This window comes from Centropristis striata, chromosome 8, assembly GCF_030273125.1.
Source record: "Centropristis striata isolate RG_2023a ecotype Rhode Island chromosome 8, C.striata_1.0, whole genome shotgun sequence".
Lineage (NCBI taxonomy): Eukaryota > Metazoa > Chordata > Actinopteri > Perciformes > Serranidae > Centropristis > Centropristis striata.
In genome coordinates this window covers 10,393,759-10,419,079 of record NC_081524.1, presented here as the reverse complement: position 1 = coordinate 10,419,079, position 25,321 = coordinate 10,393,759, and the positions used below count along the sequence as shown (strand labels likewise).

Genomic DNA, 25,321 nt, shown 5'->3' with positions numbered 1-25,321 from the left:
ACTGCTCTCATTGATGAGGCATTAGCTGACTGTTGCCCTCTGACCTTGCTTTGTGCAGCACATTTTGGCTCACTGAGTGCACACAGTACACACAGTCACCTTGGCAATGACAATCACTCTCTCCAAGCATATGACATCACTCCAAAGAAAAAGAGATGAGGAGGAGGAAGATGGGTCGGGTTTGTGGGCGGGGAGGAGGAGGGGGGGTTCTTCTCTGCCTCTACAAAACCTCTGCAGCATCCCAGCTGATGCCCCAACAATTCAGCTTCTGCCAAGAGGACAGACGCAAGAGGAAGAAAAAAAAAATCCTCCTTTCAATTCCATCACAGCGAGGAGTAGGAGGAGTCAGCCGAGTGAGATAGTGATGCTCGCTGCAGGTGCCAACAAGTGAGAAGTAGCCGAGAGACCGAGAACTAGAGAGAGATGGAGAAGAGTCTGTGAGAGCAGAAGAAGACACCAGAGCTCTGAGAGAAACCCAACAACAGGTGAGTGCACTCATATTCTTTTTAAATGGATGTTTTATCATTTTACTCTGTTTTGTAGTTATTATCCAATGCAACAGTTTCTTACCAAAGTGACCCATGTTAAATTAAGATCTAGAAGTACTTTTTTTTTTAACTGCAAATTTTGTTTTAAAAAAATGACCTTCAACAAGCAGCCTTGGGTAGAATTGTAAGTAAGAAAATCTTGATTTTAGTATTGAAATCTTTCATTCACTATTCTGATTTAAATAGAGGATTCAATGATTTTTCCCAAGGGAAGTTGGTACATTTTGAAATGCTAAATTACTCCTAATTTCTTCTTCTTGAAATTATAAAGAGAACTTTATTTGAGTGAATGTATCCTGATTCTGTTTTATCTACTCTGTTATTTGGTTGTTTTATATTAATAATAATCTACTTTTGATTTTAATTTTCATACAAGGGCTGTAGCTCAAAGACCTTTACAAAAAATAAATAATGCAACACATTAAAACCAAGGCAAATAGACAATCAAATTGGACATTAAGAAGTAATTCGATGACTAACCATTAAGCACCAAGACCATTAAGAATAACATAATTTTAAAAAATCAATGGCAGTCAATCTAAATTTAAAAGCCTAACAAGGCACCGGCTGAAAATGAGCTCCGGATGGATGCCCTGTATACATCACATCTGTTGCACTGCTCACTGTTTGGTCCCTGTTAAATATAGAAAAAAGTATAATCTAAAAAAATATTTTCTCCTAAATCCTTGATTGTGGATTTGTTAAACTGTCTCTAAGACCACTTGCATCATTTTCCTTCTGATTTGTATTTATAACCATTATTTTCTATGTTCCGCTGTGTGTATATATTATAAAGTAATTATGATTTCTACTTTAACTTCTTTATCGTGTCTTTGCAGCCAGTGCATTTTCAATCCTGCTCCAGTTTTTCCTGCTCGTCATCTCTGCTGCCATGCTGTGTCCTGTGCTGCTCTGTGCCACTCTGCTCCTCCTGACACCTCTGGAGATCACAGAGGCTCGCGCTCTGCACCCTTCTCCTGATGCTGCACAGGTACACACACACAGACGGAGGGAGGGAGGAGGAGGAGGTGGGGGAGCCGGGAGGATGGAAAAGAAAGAAAAGAGTGGATTGAGGAGAATTCAGAGTGCATAAAGGATCTTAGAGAATAGTGCAGAAGGAGGGGAGGGAGAGCAGGAAAGAATGGGAGGAAAGAGAAATGAAATGTATCACTGATTGAATTATTCTCCCTCGTACACTCCCTGACAATTAAATTTAATGTTTTTGTCCTCCTCTGTAGTTTATGGAGCAGTTTCTGGAACGCTACAATGACCTTTTGACTCTGGACGACCTGGAGAACCTGTTGAACAGCCAGCCAGAGGAGCAGTCCACCTTCTCCTCTGGGGTCAAAGCGGCCGAATACCCCAAATGGGCTGATGCACAAACACAGTCCGAGACCCCCTGGCTGCGTCTGCTGAAGGGCGCTCTGGCCAATCAGAAGCGAGCAGAGCCGGACCGGTCACGGAGGGGATGGAACCGGGGATGCTTTGGGCTCAAACTGGATCGGATCGGCTCCATGAGCGGCCTGGGCTGTTAGTGGAGAGAGAGAATAAAGACTGATGACATCCTTCTTGTAGTATAACAAGGAAAAACACACATGCAGAGGCGTTCACCTGCACTGAAGGGTGTTTACATGCGTGTAGACTACATGTAGTGTGGTGTAAACTTGCAGCATTGCTAATGTGGTTTCATCCAGCGTAGATCAGATGCTTCACATTGTCGTGGCTGTTTTAAGAGCAGCTGTAGTTTATTCCATGTGTAAGTTTTAAACTGAATATTAGAATATCACGTGAGCTATATTTACATCAAATGATCATCCTTGATTGTCAGGCTTGTTTTTTTTAAACGTAAATTGGCACTTTATGTATTTCTAGCATTTTTTCTTCGTACAGTTAATGTGTTAGACAGTTGTTATATCTGTGAACGGGGATTGTGTGTAAAATCGGGTGTAATGGACATAGATATTAAAAAAATGATGCCACCTGTGATTCCTGCTGCTTATTTTTTGTTTAATTTGCATGAATAAATTGATTTGACATTTGAAGGTGTTCTGGTTTTTGATCACAGAAATCCCAGAATTACCACACCTAAATCCTGATTTGTTTCCTCTCTATTGACGAGCAACATCTCGATTTGTCCTTCAAAATTCAGCTTCAAATTCTCCTGACACATAAAAAAACCAACTCTTTATTAAATTATCTATAATCTGTCGTGTTAAATTACATTTCTGGGTTTCCAACCTTTAATAACAACACAGCCTCTAAGACTAGATTTGATCTAGTTCCCAGGGCAAAAATGTTAATTATTTTACAGGAAAATAAACATTTTGGCATGTCTGATAATCTCACACATGTTGGATTTGATATTTATAAAATATGAATAGATAAATTTGATGAAATTGTACATTTTGCTGGCTTTTTACCAGCATTGTGCTCAGTTTGTGGACAAGACATGAATTCCTCTGAACTCTAAGTCCATGTTGAAGGAAAGACCAAACCTAACTCTTATCAGAAAAGTGTTCAGTGTCAGACTGTCTTCTGTCCTGCTGCACAGACAGCCTGAAGAAGTATTTTGTCCCTCGGCCCAAACGGCTGTTCAGCTCCTCCCAGTGATGTGGAGCTGAAATTGTTTGAATAAATATATAAAACAATTGAGAATTTGCATGTGTTTTATACATTTATCTTCTATGTATTTCATTTTTTCCACAGTGATAATTATTCTTGCATTGTTTTTACTTTTAATTACTTTTTGTTCATTTTACCTGCACTGCCTCCTTCGGCACATACTGGTGGTAGGATTATCAACTCACCGCTGTGTTTTTATTTTGTTTCAGTTCTTTATTCTTGTGTGTATCTTTGTTTTGTATGTGTGATCCATCTACCCTAATCAATCTAATCACTTGACCATATGAGCCATTTTTTTCTTTGTTCTCAGAAGAAACTGATCTTCTCTTGACAACTGAGCAGATGGAGATGATCATGTGTGACTGAAAGCTCCAGGACAGCTACTAAATGGACCTTGAGGTGAGATTGTTTTTGTTAACTGTTGTTTCCAAGGTTAAGTAGGAACTATGAACCAAAGCCATATATTTTCTTACATGATATCTTGCAGAGCTTGGACCATCTACACTCACCGGCCACTTTGGCTGTGTGGTCTTCTGCTGGTGTAACCCATCTGCTTCAAGGCTGGACGTGTTGTACGTTCAGAGATGGTTTTCTGCATACGTTGGTTGTACCAAATGGTTATTTGAGTTACTGTTGCCTCATTTAATTTAATTGATCCTTTATTTATTTCTCGAGGAATAAATGATGTCGAGAGCACAGAGAAAACACAATGAACAACAAACAACAACAGACAAAACACTTGTAAATATTAAAAACAGTTACAGTTAAAGGTGGCCTTATTGATTATCATAGTTTTAAACTGGCTCATAGTTATAATTGTGTTGAGTTTAAGTGAATGTTGTAAGATGTTGCAAGTAGATGCAGCAGAGAAACTGAAAGCAGTTTTTCCGAATTCAGTATTTCTTTGGTGAACATTGAGCATTAAGCAATCACTAGAGCGTGTGGATTAATTACTATGTGGCCAGTTTAGTAAAGTACTGAGGTATGGTGGCATGTCGCCTGTCAAGACTTTCTAAATGAAAAGGAACCAGTCTGACCTTTCTCCTCTGAACTCTGGCATCAACAAGACGTTTTGGCCCAGAGAACTGCCGCACACTGGATGTTTTCTCTCTTTTGGACCATTCTCTGTAAACTCTGGTGGTTGTGTAGATTAGCAGTTCCTGAAATACTCAGACCAGCCCGTCTGACACCAACAACCATGCCACCTTTAACCCTTTATAGGGCACTCCTGGAAATTGAAAATGTCAACCCTGAAGCGTTATTGGAGGATATTACAAGACTTTTTGCAAAATGTTTCATTTTTATATTGCAAATCGAGGTCAATTGAGTCATCATTTTTATTATATTTATTATAGTCTCTTTCCCACAGCAACCCGAAATAGACAATAACACATCATCTGCATCCATCACCACTTTAGCTTTTACCTTTAAACTATTTATTATCTTTTCAGACTACTTATTACATATGCATAATGTCTGAATGTCTTTTTTAAAGCACCTTATATATGAGAAGCACACTTAAATTTAGTTGTATACTTTTTTAATACAATGACAATATTGGAAAGCTTGAATCTTGTGTGATTTACTGATTGGTCTGATGCCACAGTGTCACTACCTGTGATGTAGAAATCCATGTGGTTCTATGAGCTCACGGAGAGCGAGGAGACCTGTTATAGATGTCCGCTCAAGTTACCAAATATGGTCCTTTGCTTGATAAAGGGTTAAAGTCACTTTCTTCAGTTTGAACTTCAGCAGCTCGTCTTCACCATGTCTACATGCATAAATGCATTGAGTTGCTGCCATGTGATTGGCTGATTAGATATTTGTGTAAACAAGCAGTTCACTTTACCTAATAAAGTGGCCGATGAGTGTATAGTTTGTATTGTACTTATTAATTCAGGTATTTTAGCTAAATTTTAATGTTGATATGAAATATGATATATATAAAGTGCAACACTAGGTGGCAGTGTCACTCCATGTGTTTTTTCCTTCCTCATCACTCAGAGCTGCCCTCTGGACTTTACACCAGACTTACAGGACAGAAGTTGTAAAAATCTAGTTAAAGATGGCCTCAGCTTTTATTTGCTGACATACCTGTGCTCAGAGAGATCAGCAAACTGCAATCCATATATTTTGTTTGTCACTGTTTGATAAGTAAACCAGAGTATAAGTATACAATTACACTCACATACATAAAAGCTGCATTTAGTTGAAGTCTTACAGTCACTACTGGTCTATAATAATAATTCACCATGTCATTTTATTCCACTGCCACTCACTTTGATTTGAACCTGTGATTAGAGTTTATATATGGATTATATAATGTGTATGAGGCAGTATTTACAGTACGGAGAGTATTAAATGTGTTGACTAGCCGGCCGAGGTCTAATCTTAGCCATGACCTTTACTTCCCCTCTTTGACCTTAAGCTGCAAAGCAGAGGCCAGGACTGGCATGCACTCGGGGTGTTAGCTCAGCTATGCCCGGACAACTGGACCACAGCCATAAAACACACCAGCACCGGCCAGATCTGATGCAGATGTCTGCTGAAAAGACTCATTACAATAGGACCAGATGATCTGCTGAGGTGGAAAATGTATTTTACTGAAAGTCCTCTTTGTTCCAGTCAGACATGTAATGTGTTTGTGGTGTGCTGTGGTGACAGGATGCCATGCTCTGGGTAAAGTTTCAATTCACTGTCAGGACTGTGTGCTGCTGAGGCCTCAGCATGCAGCCAGGGGGGATACTAATCCAACAGGATTTAACTTGATTAGCCTCCTGGTTTAAACCGACATTCTCATTATTGTGATTAAACATTTTATATTCTCCTCTGAAGTGCTTTCCATTCAAATGCCAACAAAAGAGTCAAAATAAACTCTGACACGTCCCGGCTTTGTCATATTCTGTGTGCGGTGAATAGAAGTGAAGACATTTAATTTCACAGCAGAATAAAGTGCACTGCCAAAACCTTAAGTGCAGCACTTTTATTCACACAAAGGAAGCTGTCTCTCAGTGAAATGCTTCCTTTTTAGCTTTCATATTCTGTTTTTGTCATTTCTAAAATAACCAGACATGAACTCAAACAGACCGAAGATGCCTCGTCTGCACATGCGTAATGATCATGTGTTCAAGTTGAGTAACGGAGATTCAACTTTTGACTCCCGCTGCAGAGATGGAGAGGCTGAGTAGCAACAGACAGTCTGAAAGTGAGAGGTCATGGTCTTTGGACATTAAATGTCACACTCCAGAAGACAGAGATTTGATCCGTCGTGTGACTTTATTTACTGAGAAGGTCAGGGAGGGATGCCTCTCTTTTTTCAATCCACTATCTGAGGACTTTTATATCTCAGTATCTATATCCAGACCCCTTAAAGTCCAGGTGAAGGCTTCATGATACTGGAGCTTCTGCTGAAATAATCAAGCTAAACAGAATATTTCAGAGCTTATTGCCTCTGATTTGCAGCAGAAATATGAATCAATAGAAAAGTTTCTAGAGCAATAAACTCGCAGGAAGTTGCAGAAGCCAGCCTGAATGTCTCTCTGCAGGCTGACGACCTTGACATTCAGAGGGGGCGTGGCGAGGAGCGGTGACCCGTGAGGGGGCGTGGCTTCACACGCTGGTCAATCATAAAACCACACAGCTAAACCTTGCTCTTCCCCACTCACACCCGGAGTCGCAAGACAGACTGAGGCTTCTCACAAACGGTAAATACCTTTAATAACTAAATAATTTTAGTCAGACAGACTCAGCTGTGCAGCCTGTTGCTGAGGCCCTGCAGCCGCCTCATTTAGAAACACCTGGTGGCAATCTGCATGTGCTTGATTGAACCTAGTTTGAAAATAAATGTGGTCATAAAGTTCACACGAATTCAAATTGCTTTATACTTCTGTTTTAAATGCAATTATTGCTGCTTATGAGGATGTAAAGTTGCTTTTTTATTGCACATATTCAGTAGCTTCTACTCTTGCAGATGTACATTTACTTGGACTATGGCCACAGATAGCTTATCAGTGGAATACTTTTGCCAAAACTCTGCTTATCTCATTGCACAATCTGAGGAACTGTCATCAAGTGAAAGCTAATATGTGGCATCATAAATTATTGACTTATCAATCTTTAACAGGATATGTTTTAATCCTTTTCCTGCTCTCATTTCTCCCTGCAGAGGACTAGGACAACCCCCAAGGCAAAATGGTGAAAGTCGGTATCAATGGGTAAGAGCTCATTTTCATCCACTTGCCTTTCAGAATTAACCAAATAAGCAACACATACTTCAACGCCAGCCTGTGTGATCTCGTACCACACCCCTCTAATCTGTGAACACACTTGGTATTTTTTTAAAATGTACCATCCAGTTAAAAGCTTCTTTGTTTGTTTTCACATTAACATTTTACCTACATATACTCATTTATATTATTTAAAATAGATTAAAGCTTATGAAGATAAAACAGTTTAAAATAAAATAAAGTTTTGCAGCAGCTTAATGCAGACACCTCACCTTCCAATATTTCAGATTGAAACCACAAAATATTTCTTCTGTGTTTTATAAAAGTTAATGTTCAGACTGTCCAGTAGGATATGAGATTTTTATTTAATTAAAAACTAAGTCTATGATTTGAGGGGGGAAAGAAGATCTGCACTGAAACATGCTGTTGATGAATTAAAAAAAATCATTAAATAACATTTTTAAGTGTTTTTGAAGCTTTATAGGCCTCTGTATGGAGGAATAACTCTATAAAACACTTTCAGTTAACTCCCTTCTCAACTCTTTGAATTATTAAATGGTAAACTACAGCCTCCCTCTGCTGAGTTAATATTGACACCATACAGCAGTTGAGAAAGACAAGTGTTTTGTAATGCACAGATGCTCGTGCACCAACCTGAGTGCTCACACGGCTGCTCGCACGTTATTCCTGATCTTTGAACTTTGGCTTTTCAGCAGATAACAATGTGGGCTTGGACATGGGGGTCGTTCAACATTGTTTTTCTGCTGTATGAAGCAACCAGTATGGGACCTGCGTAACTTGGCTGTTATTGAACACGCATGATGTGACGTTAAAGTCCTCCCTATCATTATCTGCCCGCCCCTCGTCCTCGTTCTCCCCCGTACTGTCTGAGGACAGACTGTCTGTATCAGGATTTTGGACCCGTGGTTAAAAAGTAACTCAGCCACTGATCAAACAGTGCATTGCTGTCACTGGGCGTGAGGTTAGTTTTGACTTTAGCCCCCAGAGAGGAGAGTGTGTGAGCTGTGCAGCCATAAGCTGTGCAACACACACCTCCCTCTGCCCCTCCTCCTGAACCCTGCCCTTTCCTCAGCTGTGGGTTCAGCTCTCCTCAAGACTTTGTCTCCCACAGCAGTAATGCTTAGGATGAAGTGAATGCCAAAAGGGAGAATTTTACATTGTCATGACTGATTATTTCAACTTTATCCTCACCTGGAGCTTCATTTCAACATCATTCAGAGACATGACCAGGATCTTATTACCCAGTGACATGGTGTCACACCGCCACCTAGAGGCCAGAATAAGAAACAACACTGTTCTCTTTTCAGATTCGGCCGCATCGGTCGTCTGGTGACCCGTGCTGGCTTCATGTCCAAGAAGGTGGAGATTGTGGCAATCAATGACCCTTTCATCGACCTGGAGTACATGGTGAGTGAAGATGATTGAATTTAAAGGCATCATAATGAGCTTAAATTAATAAACACTGTATGCTTGTAAACTTTAGGTGATAGTTGATGGCTTTTTCAGATCTTTTACAAACTCTGAAATTGGTGGAAGATGAGAATCACTCAAAAATATAATGAATTCAAAATTGGTAAAATATATGTACATGTAATTTCCATCTGACTGATGAGTGCATTCATTATTCCTGCATCTATTCACACTGGCGAACTTAAATACTTAGTGTAGTGGTTGAAGCCCAGGAGACCTTGGTTTTACAGGTGTTAAGTTACTTGACAAGGGGAAAAAAACTTCTACAGTACTCATAAAAATTATAACAAATCTTTATTCCACTGTTCTGTTCTTACAAGAGTGTTCAATGTTTATTTTCCCTAATCAATAACTATAACTGCAGTAAGGAAACCGTGTGGCTCGGTCCTTTGAGCCTCAACTAAAAGAAATCACTTCAAAGCCCTTGGCCCAAAAAACCCCAAACTTTTCTCTTAAAGTCACAGTAACCTGCCTTAATGCTCATAACAAGAGGTGCAAAAATAACATCTTTATACAAATATTATTCTTATATTAACATGAATTACATTTATGTTTATCTGACTGATTTGAACTTAACATAAAACACACTGAAATTGTTCCTATTTATTGACTTTTACTTCTATAAATATACCTTGGCTCCCACATGGAGTGAAGGCTTTTGTCAGTCAGCTTTTAATATTTTATGTTAATTAGATCGATAAATCTTAAACCTCATGTGTTCTTTACTTTTCCTCTTTTAGGTTTACATGTTCAAGTATGACTCCACCCACGGCCGCTACAAGGGAGAGGTCAAGCTGGAGGGTGACAAGCTGGTCATCGACGGACATAAAATCACCGTTTTCCACGAGTGAGTTCGATAATCAGGCTTCTAATGTCGAAAGAGTTCCAGTTTAATCACACAATGGCAAGAGAAAGAACTAAGTATTGGCTGTGACTAACTTTTCTTTATTCTGTTTCTGTTGTTCAGGAGGGACCCCGCTAACATTAAGTGGGGTGATGCTGGTGCCCAGTACGTTGTTGAGTCCACTGGTGTGTTCACCACCATTGAGAAGGCCTCTGTATGTATCTCAATCCAAACTATTGAATTTTAAAAAATGAGACGCTGCATGCAGTTGGCCAAAAAGGACATGAATGAAATATTATTTTTAAACACATTGCAGGCTCACTTGAAGGGTGGTGCCAAGAGAGTCATCATCTCTGCACCCAGTGCTGACGCCCCCATGTTCGTCATGGGCGTCAACCACGAGAAGTACGACAAATCCCTGGCTGTTGTCAGGTAAGAATCCGACGGTATCTCACACTGTTTGGATAATTATGCTTTTCTTAACAAGTGTTTTTCTAGTAAAAATAAGACTGGTTGGGTACAACATTTGCACGTCTTACTTTACTTTAACTGTAATATGGAAACTTGGGAAGTATTAATCAGGAAAAAAACAAATGAACCAAACGACATAAGATAAAGGGGGACAAAAACCTTTTAGTGGTGTCATTTGGATAATCTGACCAGTTAACAGAGGCACCGGCACTAAAAAGATCAAGTAAGGACAGATTATACATGTGGTAAACATGCCAGAGATTTGAGTTAGATGCTGAATTAATAGTCTCCATAATCTAATGAAACCATCCGTGGCACCACTGTTCAACCAGCATAGAACAGTCATTTCAACCAAAGTTAAACTATAGCCAAAAAACAAGTTTTCCTTCACCTGAAGTACCAATGAAGTAGCTGTTTCATATCTTACAAGTTGTAAAGAGGATAATTTAATCTTATGATATTCTATCATTAATAGTTGGTAGTCAATGCAATGTGTCATCTTGATCCTACTGTTCACTTCTGTTGTGCATTGAGCAACCCTCCACTAATGGACAGTAATGGACTTCTTCTTACTAATAGTGCTGTAAGGGCAAATGTACATGCCATGGAAAAAATGATTAGATCACCCTTTTACTTCAATATCTTGTTCATTTTAATGCCTAGTACAACTAAAGGTACTTTTGTTTGGATAAATATAATGATGACAACAAAAATGGCTCATAAGAGTTTAATTTAAGGACTGATATCTAGACATTTTCCATGGTTTTCTTGATAATAACCAAAATCATTATCAAGAAAACCATGGAATTTTTTTGTCCAAACAGATGTACCTTTAGTTATACCAGGCATTAAAATTAACAATAAAGTGAATAAAACAAGGGTGCTCTCATTTTTTTTTTTCCCATGACTGTATCTACATATCAGGTTGCACATTGAAAAGGTTTTGTTTATGCTTCCACAATAAAAAAGCTGTAGTTTGAACCTGTTGCATCAGTATTAAGGGTTTCTGTCTATGCAGGTCTGCTTCTGATGTGTATAAAAAAATAAAAAAGTTTAATTTGTCATGCAAAAACTTTTTGAGACGGTGCCTTTTATTTTGAAAATCCTCAGTTAACTGACGTTGTCATTTTGCCTCTCCGTAGCAACGCTTCCTGCACAACCAACTGCCTGGCTCCCCTGGCCAAGGTCATCAACGACAACTTCACCATCATTGAGGGTCTGATGGTGAGAATTAACACACTGGAGATGCCCAGCAGCCTCTTAAAGCACATTATAAACACCAACATGACATTACAAAGTTAGAGGGAGGGTCGAGCCATATTTAATCATCCTCCTCTCTGTGTCTTTCTCCGTCAGAGCACAGTTCATGCCATCACCGCCACCCAGAAGACCGTGGACGGCCCCTCCGGCAAGCTGTGGAGGGACGGCCGCGGTGCCAGCCAGAACATCATCCCCGCCTCCACTGGAGCAGCCAAGGCTGTCGGCAAGGTCATCCCTGAGCTCAACGGGTCCGTACCAAACCTGTCTCATTACATTATATAGTACGTTACTGTATGAACACCTGTGAGCTTACCTACTGTATGTTTGCATTTTACAGCAAGCTGACCGGAATGGCCTTCCGCGTCCCCACCCCCAACGTGTCCGTGGTCGACCTGACAGTCCGTCTGGAGAAACCCGTGAGTGACCAAACTAGAAGCACTCATGACATTCAACAAACTCATTAGTTTTACTGAAAGTCTGTCATATTTTATATTTTTCTCACTGTCCACAAATTAAAGTAAAGGCCAAATAAGTAAATAATTTATCCTAATAAATACAGCTGCATCTCAGTTTATTAGAATATGATGGAAAAGTCCATTTCCAGTAGTTCAAGTCAAATAGCCAATAACATACTTTTCAGAGGCCAACATTTCCATATTAAACATACTTTTTAGTATTGGTCTCTTGAAATAGTCCAAAAAAATTTGAGACACTGAATTTTAGATCTTCATTAAATGTAAGCCATAATCATTATAATTAGATGAAATTAAATAAATTAAGACATGAAATGTTTGAATTCAAAAAGTGGAAATAACACATTATATAGATCCATTACACATAGAATGAATTACTGACATAAATAAACTTTCTATGATATGTTGTTTTTTTTTTTAGATGTACCTGTACTTCCTGTGTAGAGCTCAAAAAGATAAAAACATGTATTGCAAACATTTAAGAAGCATAAAATGAACAAAATGAAAATGCAAATATAAGCATATGTACTATATATATTTTTTATTTTAAATGAAGAGTTTACATTGTATGTATTACAGTTCTAACTGCTAACGAGTAGACCAAATGTGGATTAATCATGACTGAAAATAGTCCCCAATGAATGCATTGTTCTCTCACGTTTTGAGTAATTTTTCAGAATCCGAATATAGTTTATTGTTTACACATACAGTGTAAACATACAGTGTGGGAGTACTGACAACACTTTTTATAACCTCCATTTCTTTGCTTTCCCCCCCTTTTTTTCTATTTGAATATCTATTTATTACATCCATGGTTGGCATGGCAGCTAAACAAAATTGATGCACAATTTCCATATATAACACTTATTCCTTTTCCTGCGTCTTTAATGTATGCAGTGTCTTGTCTGTCAATGTTTCAGCTGTTTTGTGTTTTCTCATGCGTGTATATATATTCATAGCCCTATTAACTAAAAATGTAAATCTTCAGCAAAAGAAAAGGGCTAGAGGGTCACAGACAGGAAATGCATGTTATATTGATTTATCCCTTTATTTTCCCTGGAATAAAAAATAAAATGCACAAAAAAAAAATAGAAATTAGTAAAAGAGACAAGAGAACAAACAAATGAAATTACTTGTTTTATATTATTATACATTAACCTTTTATATTTCAAATTATTGGTTCATTTATGTATTTCTTTAGATTTCCATAGATATATACTCATTGTTCTGTTAAACAGGATGTTTGAGAGGAGCTTTGGACAGGCTGCTCTCCTGTTATTTTTGTGTGCACATTAAAAGCAGATTAAATTGAGTAAAAATATTAAGCCATTCCCACACAGGATATATCTGTCAGTATATTAATGCCTCTGCTGCATGACATGTCCCTCCTTGTGAGAAAATGTTACTTCCATGTGCTGCTTATTCCACTTGGTAGTTGTCACAGTATCAGTGTTTTAAATTCTTCTCTGTTTTGCACCTTCAATGTCTTTGTTAAAAGAAAAGAGCTAGAGGGTTACAGACAGGAAGTCAAATTAAGGAGAGATTGATCCTGGGTCTTTGGTCTTGGAGTGTTAGATTAAAAGTCTGGTGTTACTCAAAAAATTCTAAGTCCTTTTTATGTAATACAAATTTAACAGGCCAAATACGAGGACATCAAGAAGGTTGTGAAGGCTGCAGCTGAGGGACCCATGAAGGGCGTTCTGGCATACACTGAGCACCAGGTACGTGTTTCTCTTTCATCCACATGGGGACATTTTGGGTTCGCTGCACCTTTCCTACTTCATTCTGCTTAACTTAGACCTGTTGTCCTCTGTAGTGGACGCTTTTTGTGCCATCTAGTGGAAGCAGAATGCTAAATATACTTATTAGTGTAGAAATAAGATGGTGGCAAACTCTATCAAAACATTCTACAGCCAAGACAGAGATATAAGTCAAAAAGGATAATTGAAACCTGTTTATTTAATGACATTTGTAGTTGTGCAAATTTGACACATTTTTGGATTAAATATTACTCATTTGAGTCACCAGTGTGTGACAAAGAATCAAACTGGTTATTTCAACGATTGAACATGGCTTTTTGCAACAACAAAAAACACACCAATGAAACACATTTAAAAGCCTTGTGAAATGTTCAAAGTTTGTATGAAGCAAACAAAAAAACATTCCGTTCGTTATAACAAGTTAATAAATCACAAGATTTTTAGAGCATTTTTTTGTTTCTGCAATTTGGGTTCAGTCCTTGAAATAGTTTTATACTTTGTTGCACCTTGGTGAAATAAAATAAACACTGTCAGCACTCGAAGTCACTTTTTTTTAATATAAAAAAAAAACCTACTTGTTCAAAGGTGCTTATTTTTTTATCATTATCAAATCTTACTGATCCCAAATTGCTATGAGAAGTAGCATACATTCTAAGCAAAAGCTTGTCTCAGGAAGTTAAGCTTTTGATCCTTTAACGTGGCGTCCTCTCTCTGCTCTCCTGCAGGTCGTCTCCACAGACTTCAACGGTGACTGCCACTCCTCCATCTTTGATGCCGGCGCTGGCATCGCCCTCAACGACCACTTTGTCAAGCTGGTCTCATGGTGCGCCTCCAGCATGCATTATTTTAACATCCACATATCTTTGCCCGGTGATGCATATTGACTCCTTTCCTTCTTCTTCACCAGGTACGACAACGAGTTCGGATACAGCAACCGTGTCTGCGACCTGATGGCCCACATGGCCGCCAAGGAGTAAACCAACCAGTCGATCGCTCGTCACTGCACTGTGCCACATCACCCACATCCTCCTGATACCAGAGTTATAAATGCACAATAACAAGTTGTGCCATCTATGACTCTATGCCCGGTTCCTTCTAATAGTCGACCCACATCAGATGCCTGAGGAAAGGTCCCACAGACAAACAAAAAAGATTTAAATTGGTGACCAATCACTTTTTTTGTATTCAATTCCCTGTTCTGTTCTTGTGTGAGATGGAGTTAAAGTGTGAGAGTCTGTGTCTGTCTGTAGTGCTCAAGTACTGCAGTCAGTGGCTGAAATAAAGTCCTCTGTTTGTGAGAATCACCCTCTGCTTTTCTCTTCAATCACTGCACAGAGCAGATCTATATTTTAAGAAACCGCTCTGCTTGGTTCATAACGCTGATATCATCAGATTCATATATAGGTCAGTGACTTGGCAAACCCTTACTAGAGGCATTTATCCATACATCTCATAATTTCCCTCCTGTGGGAATACACTGATGGTGCTTAATGGCATGGTGTCTTTATCAGGCGGGATCTTTTTGCACAAATCAATTTTTGTAACCCTACATTGCTTTTATAAAAGGTCACAAGATGTACTGTAATTTCCACTTTAACCTCCTTTTAATCTTGATCAATACCTGCTCCATCAGGGGGGGGGGGGGGGGGGGGGGGCACTGCAGCATAAATAACACAACTGGAAAAAAGCCCACTATAATTTTTCAATATAAGGCTTTTTAAGTTATTCTTGCTCACCATCCATCCGTCTCAGTCACTTGTTTGAATCTGTAGGAGTCTCATGGGGCTAAATGAGCTCTGCTGATTTTTAAAGGATTTATTGATTATTGTTTCAAGGAGGCTAGAGACAGGAAACACTTGAATTTTAATGTTTTTTCGAGGTTGAAAACGTGCTAAGATTCATTATCGTCTGTTTACAAACACTTGACATATTTTGAAACGTGACACTTTGTTGGGTTTAAATTATGTCACACCTGTTGTACAATGCTGTTATAAAACATGTTTTATAACACAATCACATATAATTTAATGTGTATGTGTTTTATATGAACATGTAATTTACCACAGCTGTGAGGTGCTGCAAAAGTACTTGAATCAGACATTGGAAAAGGTGTATGAACCCTGGAGAATATAGTCAAAGAGGAACGCAATTTAGACATTTAGTGGTGTTTCGCTTTCTAGTGAGGGAAACGACACTAAACTGAAGTATAAGTGTATTGATAGCTCTACAGCAAACACATTGGAATGGTTCACTTGCAAAAAAACAACAAAAATAAAATCTTTTTATTTTGCTACATGTTTTTTGTGTTCAAACCAGGAAATATCAAACTGGTTTTTGGTTGTTTGTTAAAGATGTTATTTTTTATAAATCAACAACCTGTGTACCCAAAGGTATATGAATGAAAATGTTACTTTATCCTTTTTAGAATGTCTGTAGTTTGAAAAATTAACTATTTTTTTAATACCAGTTTATGACCAAAATGTGACTATTTTACAATTTCTTCTATAAAACCCATCCAAAGGGCTCCTCGTGTAAAAATAAGATGGCAGCTTTCAAATTTGCTATTGGATGCAGTTTTCAAAGGCTTTATCAATTAGTGGCATCAATCAGTTCAATTTTATTTTACTTATATAACCAAAAAAAAAACCAGCAACTGAAAAGTGTTGTGTAATTTCAATTTGTGTCAAGTAGAAGATCAGATACCAAAGTTAACTTTATTTATTTATTTACCTCTGTATCTCGTGACACTACTAAGCTTCCTTTAATCTTCAAGATTGAAGCCACAGTTCTTCCACAACAGCAGCTGAGTGATGCTGACTATATGTGCTATACCCCCCACCCTCTCTCTCTCTCTCTCTCTCTATCTCTCTCTCTCCTTCTCTCCCTCCCTACCTCCTACATAGTTTCTCAGTATGCAGGTCTCTCACTGAGTGAGCCAGTGTCAACACGAATGCCTCATGCAGAGAGAGGATTCAGGTTGAGATAAAATAAAATATAAGAGACGATCTTTGCTGTAAGGCCGGCTGGGAGAGCACAGGAAGAGACGGACAGCCGGACATCAGTAAGGTGAGTGGTGATGCTCGTTTTAATGTGTTTTTATGCTACATTCTTGGATGTCTAGAGTTTGCAGAGGAGAAAAAAAGAGTAAAAAGAGGATTGTAGGTCAAGGAACTTGCTTTGTTATTGCCTTGTCCACATGTGACAGTGTTCAATCATCTTTTCATTAACCTTTTGACCCCTTTGTCACTCATGAGATTCAGCTGAATGGCTGCAGGGATACATTGAATGTCAGATGTCTGTGTTGAAGATCCTTGGTTTTTACCTATGATTGCTTGTTATTGATTATCAACAAGTCTTCAACCGTGACTCATTTGTGCATTCACAACCCTCCGATCCACACTTCTACTGTGGTGAGACAATCAACACTTTTCCTGTGATCATGAAACCATGGCAAGCAGTGGAAAACTGTATAACCTTCAGAAAAAAGGAAACATTTTCTTAATAGAGCTGCAAATGATGTTGCAAGCAGAGCATTCTGATTTTTACTTAAGTGAATGACTGATACCACACTGTGAAAAAACCTTGAACATGCACTTAAGTACTTGAGTTTATCAACTTAATTACATTCCACCACTGTATGTAAATGTCAAGTATTGTTATCATCATTAAGTAATCTCTGATATTTAAGAAACACTTCTCAAGTAATCTTATTAATATTGAACCTTGAAGGACTGGAGAGAGAAATATCCTTTTCTTTTTATTAAGGAATAAATGAATAAATTAATGTGCAACTATATAGAAAAATACATAAATAAAAGAATAAATAATTAGTGATACATATTTATTTTATTTTCATATTTCTTATTTTTGTATATGTTTAAAAGTACATGTATTTAAATATATATATATTTAAATACATTTAAAAATATATAGTTTTTCAAAAGAGTTTAATTTAAGAGCTGATATCTAGCCATCTAGCCATGGTTTTCTTGATAATAACCAAAACCATTATCATTATCAAGAAAACAATGGAAAATGGCTAGATATCAGCTCTTAAGTTAAACTCTTATAAACTATTTTTGTTGTTATCATTATATTTGTCCAAACAAATGTACCTTTAGTTGTACCAGGCATTAAAATTAACAAGGAAGCAAGGAGAAAACAAGGGTGGTCCAATAATTTTTTCCATGACTGTGTATAATGTAATTTATATCGATTTATCCCTTTATTTTCCTACTATTCTTTTCCCTGAAATAAATGATGAAATAAAATTAAAATACCTTAAAAATACACATAAAAAATAGAAATTAGTAAAAGAGACAAAAGAACAAATAAATGAAATGATTCATTTTATATTATTATTATTATACATTTACCTTTATATTTCAAATTATTGGTTCATTTATGCATTTATCTTTAGATTTCCACAAATATATAAATACACATTGTTCTGTTAAACTGGATGTTTGAGAGGAGCTTTGGACAGGCTGCTCTCCTGTTATTTTTGTGTGCACATTAAAAGCAGATTAAAATTGAGTAAAAATATTAAGCCATTCCCACACAGGATATATCTGTCAGCATATTAATACCTCTGCTGCATGACATGTCCCTCCTTGTGAGAAAATGTTACTTCCATGTGCTGCTAATTCACCTTTGTATTTGTCACAGTATCACAGTGTTTTAAATTCTTCTCTGTTTTGCACCTTCAGTGTCTCTTTTGAGGCCCCAGGTGCTGCCTCTCCTCTCTGTATGCTGCTGTGGGTCAGTGTAGGACATCCATGGGAGAGAATGTCTCACAGAGGGACTCCTGGTTCGTCCCCTCGTCCATCAACCCGCTGTTCCTCTCCCGACTGCCCCGCGCTGCAGACCTAGCTGTAGCCGTCTTCCTTACCTTCACATGTGAGCATGCTTTAAGACACTTTCAGAGGACACTTATGTCTCTGATGGGGTTTTTTGTGAGGAAAGGTTATCCGCTCTTATTTTTGGCAACTCCAAACCAGCTGAAATTGATCTTAAAGTCTAGTAAAGATCCCATGTTTCCAAAAATACCAAATATATCACGCCCATTGCATATAAAGTGATGATCAAAGAATGTAGCCTTTTGTTTTTGAATCTTAAATACTATATCAATAAATAAATAAATAAATAATCATGATAACTGTCTCTTTGAATTACAATAAATGTAATGTACTGCAGCTCCAATCAAGTGGTGTCACAAGCAAACACAGAATAAATAAAATAGTATACCCTAGACTAGGGCTGGGCGATATGGACCAAAAGTCATATCCCAATATATTTAGGCTGAATATCAATATACGATATAAATCCCAATATTTTTATCGCAAAGTGAGAGCAAATGTTCAGTCAAAGTTAAAGCCAAATATGACATGTCACAAGTATTTTTTATTTAAACCGTTTATTTAAGTGAACATGAATATTGTACAACAACAAGAGTACCTTTTTTTGAAAAAAAATCAAAGCTCCATAAAGTGCACATTTAAATAAAAAGATGTCTTAACTAAAAATAACCTATGAAATAAAATAGGCCAATCTTTTTCTGAAATAAATATATTTATATGAGAAAAGAATAACGAACATTACAAAAGAACTAAATATGACAAACCCTACTAAGGGCAGCATTTATATGTAAAGAAAGAAAAAAAATTATATATATATATATATATATATATATATATACACATATATATATATATATATATATATATATATATATATATATATATATATATATATATATATATATATATCGATATATGCGATATGGTCTAATTCCATATCACATTCCAAAATATATCAATATATTTTTTATATCGATATATCGCCCAGCCCTACCCTAGACTGAGTCTTTATAAGTCTATAAACCTACTACAAGGGACATTTTAAAGGGAATATTTATGCTAATGTCATGAACATTCTTTCATATTGTACAAGACAAAATAAGACATTTTGTATTTTGATTAAAGTTTATGTATAAAAGACCAAACCAGACAGTTGTTTAGCTCTATAAATCGATGTTACAGCTGAAGAGAGGCTCTGCTGTCTCCGTCAATAAGTTCTTCTGTGCTTTACTTTGACTAATTGGCCCTCTGTGTGTTCAGGTGGAACAAAGCAGCTTATTAGTGTGTGTTAAAGAAAATAGTTAAAATTTGTGTATTGATCCATCCACCCTGATGTCCTCTGGTCAAACACACACACACACACACACATTTATTTTTTCATGTATTTCTGTATATGCATATATATTTAATTATACATATATTTTTAAAAATATATATTTATTTATCACCTTTTCCAGTCAGGAAAAGCAGAAACAAGAATGGAAAGAAAAAATAAGGAAAAATAAACAATTTATATAATTAAAAGAAGAAAAAAGATGAATAAATAAAAGTGACATTTTTATATTTATTCTTTTGCATGTATATATATATATATATATATATATATATATATATATATATATATATTTTACAGATCAAGGCTACTTATTTATTCTTCTATTTATTCCTTTTTATAGCTTTTTAATTAACTTATTATTTCACAAGTTTTTTCTTTTTTATGGCACCCCTGTGACTCAATATACTGTCTTTCTCCAGGTGTAATTTAAGTTCGTCGACTGTATATTTATTTATCTTTTGCCTCTTTTGATAAGGGAAAGCAAAATCAATATGGAAATCAATAAAATCAATAAATTACACAGTATAAAATAAATCAGTATAAAAATGTACATAAAATGTCAGTAATTAACTCCACTATGTAATGCCTGAGGCCTAATTTTGTTTACTGAGATTACTAGTTAAGCTGTAATGAAAGCTGACTCCCTAATTGTTTGTTTTTGAATTGATACTGTTAGTATGAGGATGATAAACACACTCAGTTGCTTCAGTATATATATTTGACACAAAATTCTAATAAAAAATAAATATATATACATACATGAATAGAAACAGAAATGTGATTTCCACATGTATTTATTCTTTTATTTATCCCTCTTTATATCTAATTTATATTCTTGTTCTCCATTGACTCCAGATATTATTCTTCCTTCCAGGTGTCATGTCATTTCTGGGGAATGGCATGTCATTGTTAATCTACTGCAGGAAGAGAAAGAAGCTCAGACCTCCAGAGCTCATGACCATCAACCTGGCCCTCTTGGATCTTGGTTTCAGCCTCTTAGGAGGGCCGTTTTTCATAATTTCCAGGTAGAAAATACCAATACCAATAAAGCAACCAATAAGTACAGCCCGGAATGAATCTCAGGTGGTACCACTGTGAGTAAAATACAAACAACATCCAGGCCAGCAGTCCGTTATCAGGGACAGAATGTGATAATCCATTAAACTGGGAGACTAAAATCTTTCTTTGCCTCTTTCAGCCTGTGTCATGCCTGGGTGTTTGGGGAGACAGGATGTCTTTGGTACGGCATTCAGGGCTTTGTGTTTGGCATCGGCTCTCTGCTCACCACCTGTCTCATCTCTCTGGACCGCTGCCTGAAGATTTGCTGCTTAAGATATGGCAAGACTGAGATAATACAATACACACATGACTGCACTCTAAATATGTTAGATTATTCTTGCATCACATGCATTTACACAAACTCTACCAATACAACATTCTATTCTGCACAAGTCCCTCACTTCCGACACGTGTATTGATTTAAATGCCATTCGTTGATCGATGTTTGCTTGTGTAACACTAAAGGCCAATTTACTCCAAGGATGTTCCTAGAAAACAGTAAAGTGAAATGTCAAGACATCCCATGAATGTCAGTACCGATTATTGCTTACACAAGAACGAAAACAATCACACTTTGTTCATTAACTGGTGTCATGCTTCTTTTGCCTTCTAGGTCAGTGGATTGAGCGGCGCCATGGGTTTCTGTCCATAGCGCTGGTGTGGGTTTACACACTGTTCTGGGCCTTGCTGCCTCTGTTCGGCTTTGGCAGTTATGGACCTGAACCATATGGGACCAGCTGCACCATCAACTGGTAATCTCAGTGCTGCTCGATTCCTCTGTTGTTTACTGATGCAAAAGTCAGCAGATGTCTGGCTGTGCGTTCTCTGATTTGTATTCTTCATGCATTTGCAGACAAACATGTGAGTGATAACCAGTCTGCCTGTATTGCTATTTCAAAGGTGGGGAATGAGGTCGTCTCTAAATGACAGAATCTATATTTTCCTAGTCCTGGTATTGTGCTTCGGAGTTCCTACGCTCGCCATCCTCGCTTCATACTTGGCCATCCTGCTGAGGGTGAGGACAATTGACAGTTGCTGCTAATTTAGACAGTCTATAGTTTAAAAAATAAACTATGTGTAGAATATAAAAATTGCAATTCTGGCACCCCCTAGTGATAGCAGTGAAAAAGACACAGCAATTTTACACCAATACTTCCTCAAGGATGCAGGGAAATTACCAAATGATCAACGAAGCAACACCCTATTGACTCAGATGTCAGCCAACAAACGCCTCAGTTAGTTTGTGGTCATTTTAAGAATTTAATTTTGTTTTTTAAGGAATATGCACCTCTAGAGAGAATAACACAGGCCTCCAGGGGAGAATGGTGCAGCATAAAACTTCATGAAGTTTGGAAATTTTCATTATTATTTATAATTTTTTGCAGGTTATTTTATTAAACTTAATTGGTTAATACAATTAACAATATACGATATAAGTGTCTGCAAAATTTATGTATGTATGTGTACATAAAGTAAACCTTGCCCTGGCCATTTTCCATGATTTTCTTGATACTGATTTTGGTTATTATCAAGAAAACCATGGAAAATGTCTAGATATCAGCTGTCAAATTAAACTCTTATGAGCTATTTTTGTTGCTATCATTATATTTGTCCAAACAAATGTACCTTTAGTTGTATCAGGCATGAAAATGAACAAGAAGTTGAAGAAAAACAATGGTCTAATATTTTTTTTCATGACTGTATATATAATCAAGTTTTATTTATGTAATTCTTGTAGCAATACAACAAAGTGTTTGTGTATTGCAAATAGCAAAAGTATGAAGTGTCCTTTGTGTTTGCAGGTCTACAGATCTAATCGCATTCTGGCATCTATTCCGTCCTCCTCTGTCAGTCACACCAGTAAAGACCTGAGACTTGCAAAGGTAAATCCTCATCAGGATCAAGATCAAGATTCCTTGATATAAACGTACATTCTGCACGGAAAATAAACCTGTATGTTCACGGGCGGATTATGAGGCAGTGAACCCCTGCCGTGGTTGTTTGCCCCAGTCTTTTTGTGTCTCTCTGTGGTGATTGTGTATCTCTTTGAAGTCATTTTATTTGTCTTCGTGGTGATTTTGCAGTGCTTTTTCTGTTATGTGTAATTTTTGTGTCTCTTTGTAGTTGTTTTTTTTTGTCTCTTTATGGTCATTTTCAGTCTCCTCCTGGCTGGTATGTGTCTCTTTGAGTGACGTTTTGAAGGTAGAGGCCAGAGGTATTCCGTTCAGTATGCATCCATCCATCCATGTTTTTTCCAGATGGCTGCTGTGGTGTGCATTTCCTTCCTCGTGGCCTGGACACCGTATGCTACTGTGTCTCTGATCTCTGCACTCATTCCCAGAGATGACCAGGAGGCATCTTTACAGACTGTGGTGGAGGAGTCTACTGGTGGTGCTTCAAACTCTCCAGATGCTCCAAATATCCTGGACATCTCGTCACTGCTGAACTGGACAGCTAGAGAGTATTACAGAGGAATCTATTACACCCCTGACGACAAATGGAATGATGTGAACAACATGAACTCAGTGGCCATAACCAGTGATCCCATGTTCAGATCCAAGCTGGACAAAGAAGTTGAACTAGAGACCAGGAGCCCCCAGCCGATGTCCTGTCTCTCACCTTTAGTCACCTTGATCCCTGCTATGTTTGCTAAGTCCCACTGCATGATGAACCCTTTCATCTACCAGATCATGAACAGGGAGTTCAGGGATGACGTATATGAGATGGTGTTTGGCCAAGAGAAGGCTGAGAGGAGGCGAATGCAGGGGAGGAAGGAGAGTTTAGGTGAAAGTAAGTAACAGGAGCAAAACTGACATGTTTTTTTGTTGTTGTTGTAAAATAGTGCAAATATTGGTAACGCTTTATAGTAAGGTCCTTAATAACCATTAATTAACAAGTAATAAGGCATTGTTCTCGCTTTAGATCCGGTAGTTGCAAAAAGCATAGTTAACTTATAGTTAACTTATAATAGATGAGCAATAAAGTATATTTTAATATCAATAAGCAAACAAAATAAGATTAATAAAGGCATGGCAAAGACATAATGGGTGGGTCATGGGTGTTTGTAATGCCATTATTAACACTTATATAAGCTTATAAACACACAATAATGTTAATAAGCATCTTGTAAGGACTTACAAGGGCCTTATTACTTGTTAATTAATGGTTATTACAAGGACCTTAATATAAAGCGTTACCCAAATATTGATTTCTGCAGGACCATGTTTTGAGTCTCCTTTTCTTATCTTCTCTTTAAGGGAGCATGAGCATCTCCTACTGCCAGAGCTGGAGGAGGAAACGAAGCGACCCAGTGTCTTTGTCTGTGGAAAGAAAAAAAAGTTACAAGAAGAAGAGAGGGAGCAGCAGTGGGGAGATTGGGGGAGATAATATCTCAGTAGGGGCTGTTGCATTGGATTTTTATTCCTCGGACACTCAAGGCAACATGGAGAGACACTGCAGCATTAATGGATGGACAAGGAGAAATCTAAGAGGGTCCACATCCAGCACTGATATTAAGACATAGACAGATGGACAGATACAGGGCTTTAAGAAGGCTTCTCCTAGTGCTGCTCTGGCATTCTGAGTTCCAATAAAATAATTGAATTATGACTATGAATTTAGATTTATTGGGCTTTCTTTTCTTGTTGACTTGACTTGTTGTATGTGTACTTTACTTGAATATTTCCTTTTTATGTAACTTTAAACTTCTACTCCACTACATGAAGCTGCCAGCTTTAGTTACTTTTCAGGTCAAGATTTAACATAAAAACATTTATGTTTTAACAAATCTCTTTTACTTGTAGTGAGTAATTTCACAGTTATACATTAGTCATTTTACTTAAAAGGGGATCTGAATACTTCTTCCACCACTGTTGAATACTATTTGTCATTGTCCTGGTAAATGGTTGTGATGTCACCAGATAAATTCAGGGGCCACAAATGCACCATTAATTCCTACAGTCCTCCACTCTGCTTACTTGCTTTTTCCACACCAGCTGGCCCAGTTTTGCTGCCTGGTACTTTGATTAAACTCAAGGACTTGAAGAAAAAATAACAAATATTAACAGCCATGAAGGTGATAAAGGAAGAATTCTGCGTTGTAGGTGATACCTTTTTGTTTTTCTGTTTTTAAACTTCTTGGCAGAGAAATTTGATGAGCAGTTACCAAGCAACCAGGTAAGGTACAAGTGTAGAAGATAAGACATAACGCACCACAAGCCTATTATCAGTTAACATTGTGCTTATCGTGCAAACACCCTTGCAGTTTTTCTAATTATATTGCCAAAAACCAGTTGACACAGTTAAAAAATGTGAAACTGTGGCTCTTTTTGCTCGACAACAGGTGCCATAATGAATTTATTACTATTTAACA

General features: G+C 37.4%; 3 protein-coding genes across 3 annotated transcripts; all 3 read left to right on the top strand.

Moving 5' to 3' along the window:
* The first annotated feature begins 333 nt into the window (after positions 1-333).
* Positions 334-2,590, top strand: nppcl (natriuretic peptide C-like). The gene is made up of 3 exons (XM_059339494.1): positions 334-485; positions 1,388-1,539; positions 1,787-2,590. Exons 2-3 carry the CDS (start codon positions 1,441-1,443, stop codon positions 2,081-2,083), a joined length of 396 nt encoding a protein of 131 aa, XP_059195477.1. The 5' UTR covers positions 334-485; positions 1,388-1,440; the 3' UTR covers positions 2,084-2,590.
* A 4,190-nt stretch (positions 2,591-6,780) lies between these two features.
* gapdh (glyceraldehyde-3-phosphate dehydrogenase) lies at positions 6,781-14,999 on the top strand. The gene is made up of 12 exons (XM_059338867.1): positions 6,781-6,874; positions 7,336-7,384; positions 8,725-8,824; positions 9,628-9,734; positions 9,855-9,945; positions 10,048-10,163; positions 11,345-11,426; positions 11,559-11,710; positions 11,800-11,878; positions 13,573-13,656; positions 14,421-14,518; positions 14,603-14,999. Exons 2-12 carry the CDS (start codon positions 7,362-7,364, stop codon positions 14,670-14,672), a joined length of 1,002 nt encoding a protein of 333 aa, XP_059194850.1. The 5' UTR covers positions 6,781-6,874; positions 7,336-7,361; the 3' UTR covers positions 14,673-14,999.
* Positions 15,000-15,348: 349 nt separating this feature from the next.
* On the top strand, positions 15,349-24,593 carry opn9 (opsin 9). The gene is made up of 9 exons (XM_059338866.1): positions 15,349-16,761; positions 18,405-18,594; positions 20,765-20,915; positions 21,089-21,228; positions 21,563-21,701; positions 21,850-21,964; positions 22,752-22,832; positions 23,208-23,739; positions 24,207-24,593. Exons 2-9 carry the CDS (start codon positions 18,474-18,476, stop codon positions 24,470-24,472), a joined length of 1,545 nt encoding a protein of 514 aa, XP_059194849.1. The 5' UTR covers positions 15,349-16,761; positions 18,405-18,473; the 3' UTR covers positions 24,473-24,593.
* The last annotated feature ends 728 nt before the right edge of the window (positions 24,594-25,321 follow it).

Bases quoted from the DNA above. Each gene is read 5' to 3' on its own strand.
- nppcl (XM_059339494.1), top strand. From the start codon at position 1,441: ATGCTGTGTCCTGTGCTGCTCTGTGCCACTCTGCTCCTCCTGACACCT. The intron at 1,540-1,786 runs GTACACACACAC...CCTCCTCTGTAG, and splicing joins CTTCTCCTGATGCTGCACAG to TTTATGGAGCAGTTTCTGGA.
- gapdh (XM_059338867.1), top strand. From the start codon at position 7,362: ATGGTGAAAGTCGGTATCAATGG. The intron at 9,735-9,854 runs GTGAGTTCGATA...TCTGTTGTTCAG, and splicing joins AAAATCACCGTTTTCCACGA to GAGGGACCCCGCTAACATTA. The intron at 10,164-11,344 runs GTAAGAATCCGA...GCCTCTCCGTAG, and splicing joins AAATCCCTGGCTGTTGTCAG to CAACGCTTCCTGCACAACCA.
- opn9 (XM_059338866.1), top strand. From the start codon at position 18,474: ATGGGAGAGAATGTCTCACAGAGGGACTCCTGGTTCGTCCCCTCGTCC. The intron at 22,833-23,207 runs GTAAATCCTCAT...TGTTTTTTCCAG, and splicing joins AAGACCTGAGACTTGCAAAG to ATGGCTGCTGTGGTGTGCAT. The intron at 23,740-24,206 runs GTAAGTAACAGG...CTTCTCTTTAAG, and splicing joins GAAGGAGAGTTTAGGTGAAA to GGAGCATGAGCATCTCCTAC.